At 45.5% G+C, this 15,897-nt stretch overlaps 1 protein-coding gene across 1 annotated transcript in view; it reads right to left on the bottom strand.

Moving 5' to 3' along the window:
* Window positions 1-5,896, bottom strand: part of pawr (PRKC, apoptosis, WT1, regulator) — a 51,071-nt gene extending 45,175 nt beyond the window's left edge. Inside the window, exon 1 of the mRNA XM_028954846.1 lies at window positions 5,020-5,896. Coding sequence (XP_028810679.1) covers window positions 5,020-5,541 — 522 coding nt within the window. The 5' untranslated portion in view covers window positions 5,542-5,896. The remainder of the gene's footprint in view (window positions 1-5,019) is intronic.
* Window positions 5,897-15,897: the final 10,001 nt, after the last annotated feature.

The following is a 15,897-nucleotide window of genomic DNA, read 5'->3' on the forward strand; positions in this document are numbered from 1 at the left end:
AAATGTCGTAAATGTAAATGTGACATAAACGATGGGAACGTTCCATTTCACTATGCTTACCATGACTGAAAAGTACAAAACAGGCCTTTGGGGAACTACAAAAGGAGAAAGTGACAAGCGGACGTCTCACCGGCGGTTGACAGCGATCGGCCCCCGTCCGGCCTGCGGGGGTTAGTGATGGGGAACGTTGCGACTCGGTTCGGGATGCCCTTCCTACCTCCACGCTCAAGGCATTCCGAAGGGCCTTAAGTACACGTTTTGGCAACATTAGCGATATCGGGTGTCTCGGTTTCCGTGTGTACACTACTCAGTTCGTCGCAGAAGAGCGGCTTGACAATCAGGTGACCAGCCAATTTTTTTTTTTTTAAAAAGCCTATTATTTATTTTGCAGAAAATTCCGGTTCCAGCGGTTTGAGGGAAAGAGCGGGCAAACAATGCTCCAGAGACTTTTTACCCCCTCCACATTTATCACGCCAGGCTCCTGGTGTTGATTAAGTGTGATTTACGCTGACAGAAGGACACATGGCACTACATCACGCTGCACCTATCAGGAAGGAGATTTAATGGGAGCGTTTATGCAACCTTCCCATGAAACTGCACCAAAAACGTGGAGCAGGTTTTTTTTGGGGTTTTTTTACGGTGTGTTAAGCACTTGTTCGGTGCAGGGCGAGAGGCCTGGCTTATTACCTTATCCCCTCTCCTGGCTTCTGGTATTCCCCAAGCGCGGTAATGAAATTGTTGTTCGTAGCTGGAGAAGACGCTTAGGAAACAACTTGCAAAATCTGAGCAAACAACTCTTCACCTAGACCTGTGACCTATTCCCAGAGGTATTTCAAGCGACGACGTGACCTTGTTTGGTTTGAAAGTTAGTCAAACAAGATTGCACCACGCCCCGTTCATGTCTATTTTTCAAAATGCAGATATGCTTCTTGCTCAAAGGCGTGTGAGAAATGTCTTGCAGAAATTTCGAAGCAATTGCTTAATTAACATCATACTTTTGTACTTTAAAGCTTTAGAAACTGTCCGAATGATCAAGCAAGTAATCTTTGCAGCACAGTCTTTAGCAACATAAAGCCGCAGTGTATTAATGTCAGACTGACAAAGTTCTGTGGATGCAGAATGAAACGCCTCCACCTTAAAGAAAGCAAGTCCAGTTGCCACGCCTCAACTTCCAGACAAATTCACCTGGACGACTGAGAACCTTCACAGACACACAGCGTATTAAGCACCGGACTCTCAGGGCCGGGGATCAGGAATGAAACCTCACTACAAAGTTCCAAAACACTTATTCAGCGTTATATGCAGAACCAAGTCGCTAGGTTGAAAACTCACTTGTTTAAAAAGCACCTCAAAAGAGTCTAACACGCATGCACGCGCACACACACACACACACACTCACAAAAAAAATCTAGCACTTCTTCTCCTTGACAAGTTAGGCCCTATCAAGGCTTATTAGTTTTGTAACTCACAATTTATGGAGGCCGAATGGGAATTGCGGGTGTCTTCTCCTTGTAAGTCGCTTTGGATAAAAGTAAAAGATATTGTGTGGCCTTTAATCGAGGGTACATTTAATGGCAAGCCAACTAAATGTACTGGAAACACCCACGCGATCCATAAAACGATGTGAAAATCGCATTCTTTCTTGACTTACTGGACAGGGAAAGCAGGAAGATGAAAATATGTGCAGCCACGAAGCATCAATCGCTTGTCGCTACAAACCGCCGCTTGCAAACTCAGCACTGGTCCTGTTCTGAGTCCAGCCCCAGACCGCGGCGCATGGTGGCGGGGCAGTGGTGGCCTAGTGGTTAAGGAAGCGGCCCCGGTTGCCGGTTCGAATCCCGAGCTGCCAAGGTGCCACTGAGCAAAGCACCGTCCCCACACACTGCTCCCCGGGCGCCTGTCATGGCCGCCCACTGCTCACTCAGGGCGATGGGTTTCACTGTGTGCACTGTGTGCTGTGCTGCTGTGTATCACGTGTGACAATCACTTCACTTTGGAAAGATGGCAGCTGGACGTCGGCGGGATGTGCGTGTTTCTCTAGTCACTGGGATGGCGGCCGTGAAAACCCTCTCGCTTGCGAACGACCCGAGCCGACACGTAATTAAATCCAGGCCCGGTCTGGCTCTGCCGCTTCTCTTTTTCGGCATTTACCAAGCTTCTACCAACCAGAAGACCCAGGTTCAAATCCCACTTACTACCATTGTGTCCCTGAGCGAGACACTGTGTCCCCAGGGGGGGACTGTCCCTGTAACTACTGATTGTAAGTCGCTCTGGATAAGGGCGTCTGGTAAATGCTGTAAATGTAAATGTTCTGCGAGATGCTTGTCACCTTGTGTGTTTGTTCTGGCTCGGCCACCGTTGAGCAGATAGACGCCAATCAACCCCGCGCCTCGAACTTCATCTCAAAAGCAGCTCGAGATCGTGTTGATGTGACGCCAGCGGTTAAACAATAGGCCAGCCGTTTTATTAACACTCGCTTTGCTCCAGAGATTCTTAAATCCAATAAACTTTCGGTATGATGAAAGAAATTATTTTTTATACAGAGCCAAGAAGCATTAGCCGAGTGACGAAGACTGGCATCCATCGGCGGTCAGGCCGTTGCCACAGATGGGGGCTTCACCATTTCTCTGCGACTGTGTGGACAAATGACACGAGAAAGCCCGGCGAATTCCACTAATGGCGAGTACCAACGGCATTTTCTTGAGCTCGATCCAACAGATGGCGCAAACAAGGCCCCCCTGATGCGGGCCAGAAAGAATTACATGGCCTAGTAATTCTTCTGGAGCTGCGAACGAGGTCCAAACCTCCACAGCCCGATGGAAGCCATGAAGATGCCAGTTCGCACACTCACAAAGGCTGCCAGAATTACCGGCGTACATCGGCAAGATGGGTCGAGAGTGATGCGCTTCTGAAAAAGACGACGAATCGAGGGCACCTGAGACCCAAGCAGGCCCAGAAAATCGAACCCTTCCAGCAACACTTCACATTTCTGCAGTTTTCTTTTTTTTTCTTTTTTGTGTTTCAGAACAATACAACCGGCATATTATATATATACATATATATATACACACACACACACACACACACACACACACACACACACACACACACACATTGTATATATATATATATATATATATACACACACACACACACATATTATATATATATATATATATATATATATATATATATATATATATATATATATATATATATATATATATATATATATGCAGGCATTAGGTGGGCAGTCATGAACATTAACTATGATTAATTGTAAAATAATACGCAAAAAAAAGTTAATTTTAAGACCCTGGGCCGAAATTGACAACTACATTCTCAAGAAAAACGTGAATTTATCGCAATCTCTTTCCACATTGCAGCAACCTTCAGAACAAGATGGCCCACATTCACCGTAAATAACGGCTACCTCAGAGCAGCACGTCACCACGTCCTCACGCTTAACTGGGAAAAAAAAAAAATGACCATCCGTGGTCTGGCATGAGACGCCCGAGTCATTTGACATGTAACCGCGGTCACATGTTACAGTTTACAATCCCACAAAATAATATGGTAGAAAAAGCCCGCTTCTCCGGCATTGCAGTTTAGAGCCGTGTTTAATGCCTCAGGTTCAGACGGAACCCGGCATCTTGGTGGATCGACGCCCACGCTCCCTCGCTCTGGCGCAGGACGTCTCGGGCCGACTCGGCCACTGGTCAACCGCCGACAGGAATTACGCGCGGCGAGCCCGACACGAGTAGCACCCACAGCCTGAACCCCCCACATTTTCCTATTCCTTGGTTTTCACTGGGGTAAAAGCGTCTGTGTGTGTGTGTGTGTGTGCGTGTGTGTGTGTGTGTGTGTACTTTTCATCAGTGCCTGTTATTCTGTCCAAGTCCGCCGCTGCAGTGACGTGAAGTAACAGCAGCAGCTCCGCCGCTGCAGTGACGTGAAGTAACAGCAGCAGCTCCGCCGCGCTCCGTACATGTCCAGCACAGTGAGGTGGACACTTTCCACATTCCAGCCAGACAGACGCTGTTCATGCACGCTGAACAACTGAACATACACACTGGTAGTAGCCTAGTGGGTAACTCCTCGCCTGGAGAGCCAGGTTCGAACCCCACTTACTACCATTGTGTCCCTGAGCAAGACACTTGACCCTGAGTGTCTCGGGGGGGGGGGGGGGGGGGGGGGGGGACTGTCCCTGTAAATACTGATTGTAAGTCGCTCTGGATAAGGGCGTCTGGTAAATGCAGAAAATGTAAATGTAAATGAACTGAGAGATCGATGGGGCGGTTTTCGTCCCACAAAATACACATTTGGTACCAGGCCACATGGGGGGGTTGGGGGGGGGGGGTAGTCCTAGCTAACCCCAGTCGAACCCAAGCAGCTCTGCTGGACGTCCTGTATAAATCGAACGACTGATTCTATATTGTCTATGCAGCGGGCAGCCATGACAGGCACCGGGGAGCAGTGTGTGGGGGACGGTGCTTTGCCCAGCGGCACCTCATTCGATTCGAACCGGCAACCTTCTGATTACGCTTCCTTACACGCTAGGCCACCACTGCACCAAACTTTATACAGAGTTTGAACTTGGAAAAAAGGTTTAAGATGCCAACCAAAGATGTGGAAGAAACACATCGAAACCATTTCTTTATGCTCTGAACTGAACTATCATTTACAGCATTTATCAGATGCCCTTATCCAGAGCCACTTACAATCAGTATTTACAGGGACAGTCCCCCCCTGGAGACACTCAGGTTTAAGTGTCTTGCTCAGGGACACAATGGCAGTAAGTGGGATTTGAACCTGGGTCTTCTGGTTCATAGGTGAGTGTGTCACCCACTAGGCCACTACCCCCCCTTCCATCAACATCTAACCAGCAGTGAAGAGCTTTAAAGACTGCAAGAAAAGTCACAGCGGCATGGCAAGATTTAGTATTGATTACAACATCGACGATACCGTAACGATATTTGGCGATGTCGATACATCGATATCGGGCTGTTGGAAACTCACCTCGTTGGACGGTATGCTGACAACACCTGTAGACCTGCGCTTCTCCCGCAACTTTCTCTTCTCGATCTGCCCCTTCCCCTTCCTGGCGCTGGGGCCGGAGCTCTTCTTCTCCTTCCCTTTGCCCGGAGAGATGCTGTCCTTGTCGCTGTCCCCGCACTGGGGGGCGGCGGCGGCGGGGCTCTCCGCCTGGGGCTGCGGCGCTTTCTTCGGATTCCCCGCCGGGGTGTCGGCTCCCCTGGCGGCCGGCGTCGGGTGCGGCTCGTCGTCCGGCCTCCGCAGGGCCGAGGAGGAGGAGGACCGGGCCACGGGGTGGCCGGAGCCCCCGTTGTTGTTGTTGTTGAGCTCGGCGTTGGGGACGCGCGTCTCGCCCTTGCCGCCGGCGACGCCGCCCGGGGGGGCGGGAGCCGCGCCGGTGGCCGCCGCGATGTCGCCCAGCATTTTCGCCCGCATCTTCTCCCGCTTCGCCTTCCACTCCTCCAGAAAGTCCGTGGCGGCGTTGGACCGAAACCCGCCGGTGGCCATGTTCACGACCGAGTTCACTCACGGGCCTCTTTTTTTTTTTTTTTTGTCACTTATAGAACAAATTGTAATTTCAGCTGCGCGGTGTCCCCGGAGGGAGAGACGGCGCCGCCGATAAAAGTCCGCGCCTAAAAACCGAGGATGGGGGAAAGTTTCAGCGTGGCGCCCCGCATTCCGACAAACACTTCCCACAAACTTTTTCTCGTCCGCAACAGTCCCCCGCGAGCCGTAAAACCGAGACTTTCCCGAAGCACCGGCCGGCGTGAAGCGACCTGTCGTCCCGGCGGCGGCTCTCTCAGGTGAAACGGCGCCTTCCGAACTCGACACGCGAGGCGACCGAGCGACCGCCCCGCCCTCTCTCTCTCTCTCCGGAAACTCCCGAACGCGCCCGAGTCCTCACGAAGAGGCAGGAGCGCAGCGACGTGCTTGTTTATGGTTAATTACGTTGCACACGACATCCAGAAGGGCCGGACTGGGCACTATTTGAACCGCATTACGCATAAAGTTACTTATATTTACGGCATTTATCAGACGCCCTTACCCAGAGCGACTTACAATCAGGGGGACAGTCCCCCCCTGGAAAAACTTAGGGTTAAGTGTCTTGCTCAGGGAAACAATGGTAGTCAGTGGGATTTGAACCTTCTGGTTCAAAGGCGAGTGTGTTACCCACTAGGCTACTACCACCCTATGCTACTACTTAGTTACTGAGATGTTTTTTGTGTGTGTGTGTCAAGGATGTGAGAGTGTCTTCTCCAGCACATCCTGTAGATTCTCGGTGGTGTTAACGGTGGCCCAACCCTTGTGCAAAAATTACCGCTCGTCCTGCCTGGGCTGTTATTTCAATATTAGAGCCCAGTGCATCCTGCCGTGTTGAAAAATGCCCACATCATCAGGGAAGATGGAGCTGAGGTCATTCAGCATGTTCAGATCAACATTTCTTCTCCTCAGTTGATGGTTCTCCACTATCCTTTCAGGGTAAAATAAAGCGTTGGTCACTTCTTAACCCTTAATTAGGTCAGTAATATGGCTCTTCTGGAAAGCACTGCTATAATTTCCATGTGTCTTCTGAAATGGTTGTTTAAGAAATCAGACATGATTAAATTACATGTTTCAGCTGAAACATGTTAATAATTAACCAATAATTAACCAATAAAAGGCTCTTTGCTCTTTTGTTCTGAATAGGGATACATGGAAAATTAACTGATGCAATTTCCTTAATTATAAATGGATTTTGCCACATTGCTGTGACACAGTGAATTTTCTTACAGCCAGATGCCTTCACATTACATGTACAGGGGTACAGGGGGCAGTCCAACTGGGGCTTCAACCTGCTACTCGGTCACCTGGGTCATGTGCTTGCCAGAAAGCCTATTGCCACCGCGATCGGATTGTGTACCATTATAGTGACAAGTTGCTAAACTTCTACACAAATCCCACAGAGCAGATGTGTCCGCACCACTTCATCCCTTGATGTTGACAAAACAGAGGTCCTATAGTTGCGTGTTGGAATATTTGCTGTGGTGACATCTCCACAGATACTGTCAAGTTCTCCTCAACAGAGTTACAGAGTTTTTCACCCCTTAACTCCATGCATCGTTACATTTCATTTTGAAAAAGTACACCAATGTCTCATATCTGACCAGAAGTGGGGCAGTGGTGGCCTAGTGGGTAAGGAAACAGATCCGTAACTGCCGAGGTGCCACTAAGCAAAGTACCGTCCCCACACACTGCTCCCTGGGCGCCTGTCACGGCTTCCCACTGCTCACCAAGGGCGATGGTTAAAAGCAGAGGACATATTTCGTTGTGTCACCATGTGCTGTGCTGTACTGTTTCACAATGACAATCACTTCAACAAAAAAATTGTTCAGTGTACCGTGGGAATATTTTTTTGTTATCATTGTTTCCCCTCTAATTAACACAAAAGATGCTGAAGAGCATGGTGACTTTAGAGATGTGGTGCAATTATTTAGCTTTTTAGCCCTCCCCAATCCAGTTGATTAATCCTGAATTATACATATATTGCTCAAATTGTCAGATATTTATCATATATCAAATATCAATCTTATTTGCCATCTTATTTCAGCATCCAAAGGCACGTTTATTAGGTGAATTGCGACTCTGACTTTTCCATAGATGTGAGTGTGTGACTGTATAGTGTGTGTCTGCACCCTACGGGAGTCCCCGGGATGGGCTCTGGAAGCCGCGACCCTGAGTAGGACTAAATTATGAAAAGTGAGTGAGTTTAATGCCAGTGGATGTAAAAAATATATATATATATATATATATATATATATATATATACACACACACACACACACACACACACACACGCACACACACACAAATGCTCAATCATTATGATCAACACTATTATTCCATTTCCATAATTTAATTAAAATGTCTTGTGTTTAAATAATGTTGCATTTTCCATGTTGACTTGATTTTCAAGATTGAAGGCAAACTGAAACAATTCTAAAGGGCTGACTGCGACAATGTTTTACCCCGTGAACAAACGTTTAAATGCCGGCTGGGATGAATCATGCACAAAATCGTATTCAACAGAATCCGCATCACCACTGAATGATTCACTACCTCTGTTCTGTTCATCTGCACGTGCCCATTCTTTCATTGCAGCCTGGATCATTAGGAACGCAAGTGTACGCGTCTGGTAGTTGAAGTGTAATGTAACAGCATACACCGTAATTCTTATAATTAAAAAATAAACGTGTCTTTGGATGGTGAAATAAGATGGCAAATAAGATTGATATTTGAATATTTAAAATCATGATAAATATCTGACAATTTGAGCAGTACATGTATAATTCACCATAAATAACTTTTCAAGCCTGCAAAGCGAATATCTTGGCTAGTTACTGTGTGCAACATTTCTAATGCTTCCTTGACTGAGTGGCGTGTTGTTTATTTGATTCTTTTTGAAAAACTGAGTGTGTCCCCAAAATTCCCACTTGTAATTTACATTCACAGCATTTACCAGACGCCCTTATCCAGAGTGACTTACAATCAGTAGTTACAGGGACAGTCCCCCCCTGGAGACACTCAGGGTTAAGTGTCTTGCTCAGGGACACGATGGTAGTACGCGGGATTTGAACCTGGGTCTTCTGGTTCACAGGCCAGTGTGTCACCCACTAGGCTACGTCCACCCTGTAACGCACATGCAGGTGAATTATTTGCCTCGGCGCTCTTCTCCGTCCATGCCGTGCTTCACACTTACAGCCGGCTCCATGCTGCGATAATGATGGCAATAATTCAGCTAACCGCGTGGCATGTTGGCAACCTCCGATGGGGTGTTTGAGGAATCGCTCCGGTTGCACCGCTAGCGAAGTGTCAGTGGCACTTTCCCCTCCTGCCTTAGGATCCCTGGTTTTCTCAGGTCCTTGCCCAGACCCCCGTTCCCTCTCAGGCTGGTTGCAGTTCGTTAACGTAACGCGTTACAAAGGGAAGGGGTGCAGGTGGGAAGAGCTTGGCGGTGCGAGAGCTAAAAATAGAGGCACTCGGCCTATGGCGCAAGGTCACGCCACTGCATATTTAGCATTTTTTCAGCCAGCTTTTGGGGAAATCCCAAATAGAGGCCAGAGCGATAATGTTCGTCTGCACTGGATTTCCTCTGCATTTCTTGCCTTTTGCCATTTCTAGTGTTCCAATCATGTGTTTTATACCACTGAGAGCTAAGCCACATTTGAAAGTGAAACATACTGTATTTATATGAAATATATTGAAATAGATGTGCTTCTTGGATGGTGTGTGTGTCCTACATTTGCAAGTGAGCAGGAATTGATATGAACTTTGAATATATCTGATTGTCAAATGCTTCTGTAAAATCTGGGATCATTCTGTGATATTCTGGGAAGGGAGACTCTGAACGATTTCTTAAGACCTACAAGACATACATGGGCTGCATGGTGCCGCACATCTCCAAGGCTGTGGAGTCTTGGACCTGGTTTGTGCAAAGTTTGCATCCCCATGTTGGTGCAGATTATCACTGGGTTTCCTCCCACAGTCCAGGAGAAGTGGCAACTCGGAATTGTTCCTAGGTGTGTGTGTGTGTGTGTGAGAGAGTGAGTGAGAATTAAAAAAAAAAAAAGAAATTGTCACAAATGAACCAATATGAAGAGGTGAGGAAAGGAAGAGGGTTCCTCTATTCTACCAGTTGCAGCTCCCCAGTAGTCTGCACCGATCCCTGATAAGGAACATCTAGTTCCTACAGCGCCAGGCCTGGCCTTGGCGTCTGGGCGGAGTTCAGCGCGCAGCTAGGCCGCCCCTCGAATAACAGGAAGCACGGCGAGCTACAATCTGCTTTGCAGGCGGCTAAACGAAGCAGCATCGGTGCAGTTCCAGTAAGTAGTGGGGAGCAGAATGCCAGGCCAGTCATGAGCTTTCTCCCACTGGCCTATGGCAGACAAAGCAAGGCCAGGCATGTCACGTCATGGCAAGGCATCCACACCGGCAGCTTAGCCTGCCATGTACCCTGCGGTTGCTGATACAGTTCCAGCCTTTGGCCAACATTTACAGCTCTGCCTGAAAGGCTGGAGAACAAGGCAGCCTCTCAGAAGACATACTGATTGGCTTTTAATTCAACACTTTTGCACCACCACACCCGTGTGGCCACGAGAGGTTCATATTGCGTGGTGGGGAAATATATTGAAATACTTTAACCTTAAACAACTACAATAGTGTAGTTTTTCTACAGTATATCTGCATACACTGTTTATTAATTGTCATCTTGTGCTTGCAAACATGTGACTATTTTATTTGATGTTTCTCGTGTTATTACCGTAGTTGTGTTTGTTTGTAGTTGTTATTTGTATGTTATTGCTATTTGATACACCACAGTCCATTTATTACATTTATTATAATAAATATATGTTCGTGCACTTTTTTTTAATTGGGAGATGTACATTTCAGTTTGACAAATGTTTATACTCAAAATCCACATACATACTAAAAAGCTGGGTTCTCCTGTTGTGGCCTCCCTGTGGGACATGGGTGACATGTCCACTGAAAGAGGCAAATACCAGCCACAGGAAGGAAGTGAGTGAGTGAGTGAGAGAAGGGCAGCAGACACGTCCTCTGACAGAAATGAGTGAAAACAGGGATATGTGGGTGGAATAACTTTTTTTTTTTTTTTTTTTTTTACTACTGAGACGGTCATAGAGACAAAAAGAACAACTGGACCTCTAAAGGCATGTTGTTTCGCCATTACACTGCAAGTCCGCTATTGTTCAAGTCCTGCCATCTGCTGAGCAGGGGGTTCAAAAGTCAAAGTGGGTCCGACAGTCCCTGTCTGCCCCGCCCTAAATCCGCTCAGCTATTCGTCAGCTATTCAACACCCGTTTAATTGAGAGGTTTCGTTGGTTCATATAAAGAGCAGCTGGAATGTTGATGAGTGGGCAGGTTGCCATAGCAACATTAAAATATTGTGCCATCGGTGCACCTGAACGGTCAGCCCAGTTCAGCGGCGCTCAATTCATTTGATGACTTTGATCCAAATTTGAAAGCTGTCAGGGGACAGGCAGGCAGAACAGTAGCATGGGGGTTAGTGACACCTTTTTGTGACCTAATATTTAAAAACTGAATTACAATAAAACAGACGATGTAGAAACATTATGCAGAATAATATGTCATAGTACTAGATTTAAATGGGTTGACAGGTAAGGGTGGGCTGTTGCATGTTGGGTATTTTAATTGCCCCGTCACCCCCAGAGCCATCATTGCTTTAGCTTGGCCTCGTCGCTGCACACTGGATGAACCTGAAACCCGTTAAACGGATAAATAAGCAGAACTCCTCAGGAATTTGCACCGTTTGCGTACAGTAAATGGGGGCTCCACGCGTGAAAACTCAGAGAGGAATGCAGCCATCTGAAGTTGTTTGTCTTTCAGTGGAAGGGGCTTTGTCCAGCGAGCGTGTCTGATTGAAGGAGCGGTTCGGCGGCTCCGCCGTCTGCGACCTCAGCAAAGTGGGGGGCTGAAGTGAGCGGAAGATTAGGGCAGAGGAGTGGAAAGAATGAGCGAGACCAGGGAAGGGGGATAAGAATGTGTAGGACAGGAGTGCCAAGGAGATAATGCCTGCCTGTCCCTCCCCCTTGCCCTCTTTCTCGAACCCCTCAGCCCCCCCCCCCCCAAAAAAAAGCACCCCATCCCTTTCTGAGCTGCTGCGTGGGATCAGAAGAACCATGAATCATAAGCTGGGCTCTGAGGCTGCGCAGCGTGAGCAAATTTCTGTTGTTTCTCCGTCTGTCAGAGAAAACGAATCGAGACTTACCTCTACCACCAAAAGCTTAAGCTGGCGGCTATTAAGGAAAATGGGCAAATTCATCTTCGTAATCCTGGGAAAGTTTTTTTTTTTTTTTTTTTTCCCCCCCACTCATGTGCTGGGTATATCTGGCACTGGGTCTTTTAACCCTTAATTGACTCCGCGCCCATTTACACTACCCACTCACACATGACCACATTTAAAACACTGTAGAACAAGTGTGAAGGCTCAACACTATATGGGGAAAGAATATGAAAGTGAAGCGATTGTCATTGGGATATACACAGCACACGGCGACTCAACGACATGTGTCCTCTGCTTTTAACATCACTCTTAGTAATCAGTGGGCAGTGGGGACTCTCACGCAGCCTTCAGCAGCCATTTATCACAGCATCATTAGTGTCAAGTTTAGGGTCATTTTTAAATGTTTTTGTTTTTTTCAAAAAATCATTGACAATGATTGAAATAATGTATTCGAACCCACATCTGCTGATGTGGACCCTTGGTGAGCAGGGAGCAGGTGTGGGGACGGTGCTCAGTGGCACCTCAGCGGCACCTTGTCGGATCGGGATTCGAACCAGCAACCTTTTGATTACGGGGCCGCTTCCTTAACTGCTGGGCCATCACTGCCCCTTTATATGTGAGGTTACGTGGTAAACAAAACATTTTTAAACATGGATAAAATATTTCCTTTTAGACAATGGGGAAAACTGGAAGAGGTCCACTTCGCAGAGTAGATGTGGGGCAGTGGTGGCCTAGCGGCCCCGTAATCAGAAGGTTGTCGGTTTGAATCACGTTCCGCCAAGGTGCCACTGAGCAAAGCACCGTCCCCACACACTGCTCCCTGGGCGCCTGTCATGGCTGCCCACTGCTCACTAAGGGTCCACATCAGCAGATGTGGGTTCGAATACATTATTTCAATCACTGTCAATGATTTTTTTTTTTTTTTTTGCAAAACCACATTTTTAAATGACCCTAGACTTGACACTAATGATGCTGTGATCAATTGCTGCTAAATGCTGCGTGAGAGTAACCCGCTCACACGTGCACAAAGTTCAAAATGCCACCGAGCAAAGGTGTCAGGAGTGGCATTACAATTATACGGTCTTCACACACTATTCACACAACCCTGAGAGCCCTGCCTACATAATTTTCAGCCATTCTGCGATGCACGTGCCCCGTGGATGGAGGAAGGCACCATTCATTTTTGTCACCAATCATTGGCAATGAAGTACCATGTGATGATGGTTGTGTTTTAGACAGATTTGTTCAGTTGTTTCCTCTCTTCCTAAATTAAAAAAAAAAAAAAAAAACTATTTAATTTCTTTCTGACTTTCATGCACGGTGAACTGAACACTGCTCTCCTTTTCCCCATTCTTAGAGAGGGACTACAGTTGCAGGTCAAAGGTTACGTCTGTGACGCAACAAGTCCCTCTGCGTGGGTGTGCAGAATCTGCTTCCGGTTGACATCAATAGCTAAGAGCCAACAGGCCCCGCTCTAAAGCAACTTGCAACACAACATCACAGCACAACAAAGTGCAGCCTGCTTCAGCTCGGCATGAGGCCATGCTTACGGCCGTTCGATTGCAGTTGTGGACTAAAGCAGATTACCTGTCTCGCGAGGGTAAAGTGGAAGGGAACAGATGGCAGAATGGAAAAGTACCAGAGTTGACTGTATGACTTTGTGCAGTTATGAGAGCTGTACCACTATTTATCCCCAGCTTTATCTGAAACATCGAGTCCTTACAAAAAGCACAATCAGGGCAGAACTCTTTTCCTGTGCCAGGCACACTTACTTTTGAAGAACTGGAAATGATTTACGGGTCGTACTCAAACCGGCTCCACATACTTAGTTTTACCCCAAAATTTGCCACCTGGAACCTCTGAGGTCTCACAGATTTTTATTTTCTAACATAATGAAAACTGTAAAGTATGTGATAACCGGTGCAGCAATTTTGTTCAGGCCTTCGGCCAGGAAAAGGAAGCCAGACAGAAAAACAGAGCGACTGACAGAGTCCTGTGGAATGAGAAGGAAGTGTGTTGTGTGTTGTGTTGTGTGAGTGTGTGCGTACACTCAACGTCCCTAAAACCACTAAAAAAAAAAAAAAAAAAAAAAAAAAAAAATACAGTCATGGTTGCCAGATCCTCAAACACTTTACAAAAAAAAAAAAAAAAAAAAAAAAATTCAGAGTAATAGCTCTTTGGTGTGTCTGTATTAGTTTTTTTATATAGCTGGTAGATTTAGGATTAAACAAAAAGAATTTGAGAGGTAATTCAAATGGGCCAATGTACACTATACCATACCAAAACGTTATTTGTCAAATAATTATATAACAGACGATTCATGATAAAGTGCATTAAATAAAGGAAAAAAGATAATTACATAGTGGTAATCTTTCAGTAGTGCACCATCTCGTGGCAGGACTAGGTAGTGCCTTTCAACAAGATAAAATGACATTTTTCATTTAAATTAAATGAGAAAAAAAAATACTGCATAAAAAAAAAAAAAAAATCAGAAGAAATAAAAAAAGAACACTTTTTGACAATGTACAAGTTTATTTTTTAATGAACTCTTCAGTGGTTGGTAGTCACAGCACAGCTCGCATGTATGAAGCCACACGCCTATTTGACAAGATAGGGGGAAATTAAAAAATAAAAGGAGAAAAAAAAAATCTAAAACCAAAGAGGAGACAGCTGAAAGTCCAACTACAGCGACTTGTTATTCATATATATTTTTTAAACTTTACTACAGTATATTTTAAAGGCCACTGAAATGCATAACACGTGTTTCTTGATGCATGGACTTGGAATCTGATGTGATGACAAGTTCTTTAAACTGGACAAGACTCCTCGCATGGCATTGACAGTGCATTTAGACATCATGTAAAAGAAAAAAAAAAAAAAAAAAAAAAAAAAAAAGAACTGGATTAGCAATATCTAGGAAGATTTTTTTTCTCATTTATTTGTATGTTTTAAAGTGACAACACCTTGGCTAATACTACAGCTTTTTAAAAAAATCAAAAGGGAGGAAAAAAAAAAAAAAAAAAAAAGTCAAGAATATGAACAGCACTCTTCCAAAGATACTGAATACAACGTGTGAAATGTAGTGAAGCAATTATATTATTCTTCTCACAATTATGGTGAAAACACTTTAAAAACTGAAAAGACTGCACTGAACTCGGCTGGCCGCCCCTTGCAAGAGGGAGGCTCTACTGTAATTCAATGTCTTTAGGCTATAAAACAAAGAGAGAGAGAGGAAGGAAAAAAAAAAAAAAAAGAAAATAGTTAAAAACACACTTTGTTGTCCTCTGAAGTTCGTATATTTTAATAGTAACAGACGGGAACCGTAAATGCATGCCATGTGCTGGTCTCAAAACAATACATACAGGTATATACAGAGTCACTCAGTACCTGCTAAAACAGTGAGGAATAAGGAATATAAACCAACAACTACACTACAAACTTAAAAAGAACAAAAGGGGAGGGCAGGTGAAGGAGGAAAAATTTGGAAAGGCCGAGCGATGGACAAGGAGGGAGGGGTTAAAATAGAAAAAAAAGGAGTGAACATTTCTATGAGTGATGGACTCTTCATTAAAGCATTTTTATAAGAAATAAATGCATATTGCACATACAGTGAAAGCTTAAATTCCACCAAGTCCATCTAATCTGTAAAGCAAAAAGTTCAATTTCCCTCCTTGAAGACAACAAAACACAAGGGAAAGAAGAAAGAAGGCATAGGAAGGGTGTGTGCACGTACGTGTGTACATATGTGTGTGTGTGTGTGTGTGTGTGTGTGTGTGTGTGTGTACATAGGAAAGAGGGCAGAGGGACAAGAGCTGTGTGCTAAGACCGTGGAATGCTGGGAAGTCTTCTGCTGAGTGACAGAACCTTCTGGCACTTTGGGAAAAGGAAGCGTCTGAAAACAGGAAGAGAACCTCAGGGAGAACTGCGCATTGAATAAAATGTCTAAAGCAGGTACAGGAATAATAATAAAAAAAATACAATGGGGTAGAGGGAAAGGTGGTGAGACCCCAAAAAAAAAAAAAAAAAAAAAAAAAAAAAAAAAAAAAAAAAAAGGATTCAGTGGC

The sequence above is a fragment of the Denticeps clupeoides genome, chromosome 15, assembly GCF_900700375.1.
Source record: "Denticeps clupeoides chromosome 15, fDenClu1.1, whole genome shotgun sequence".
NCBI classification, from domain to species: domain Eukaryota; kingdom Metazoa; phylum Chordata; class Actinopteri; order Clupeiformes; family Denticipitidae; genus Denticeps; species Denticeps clupeoides.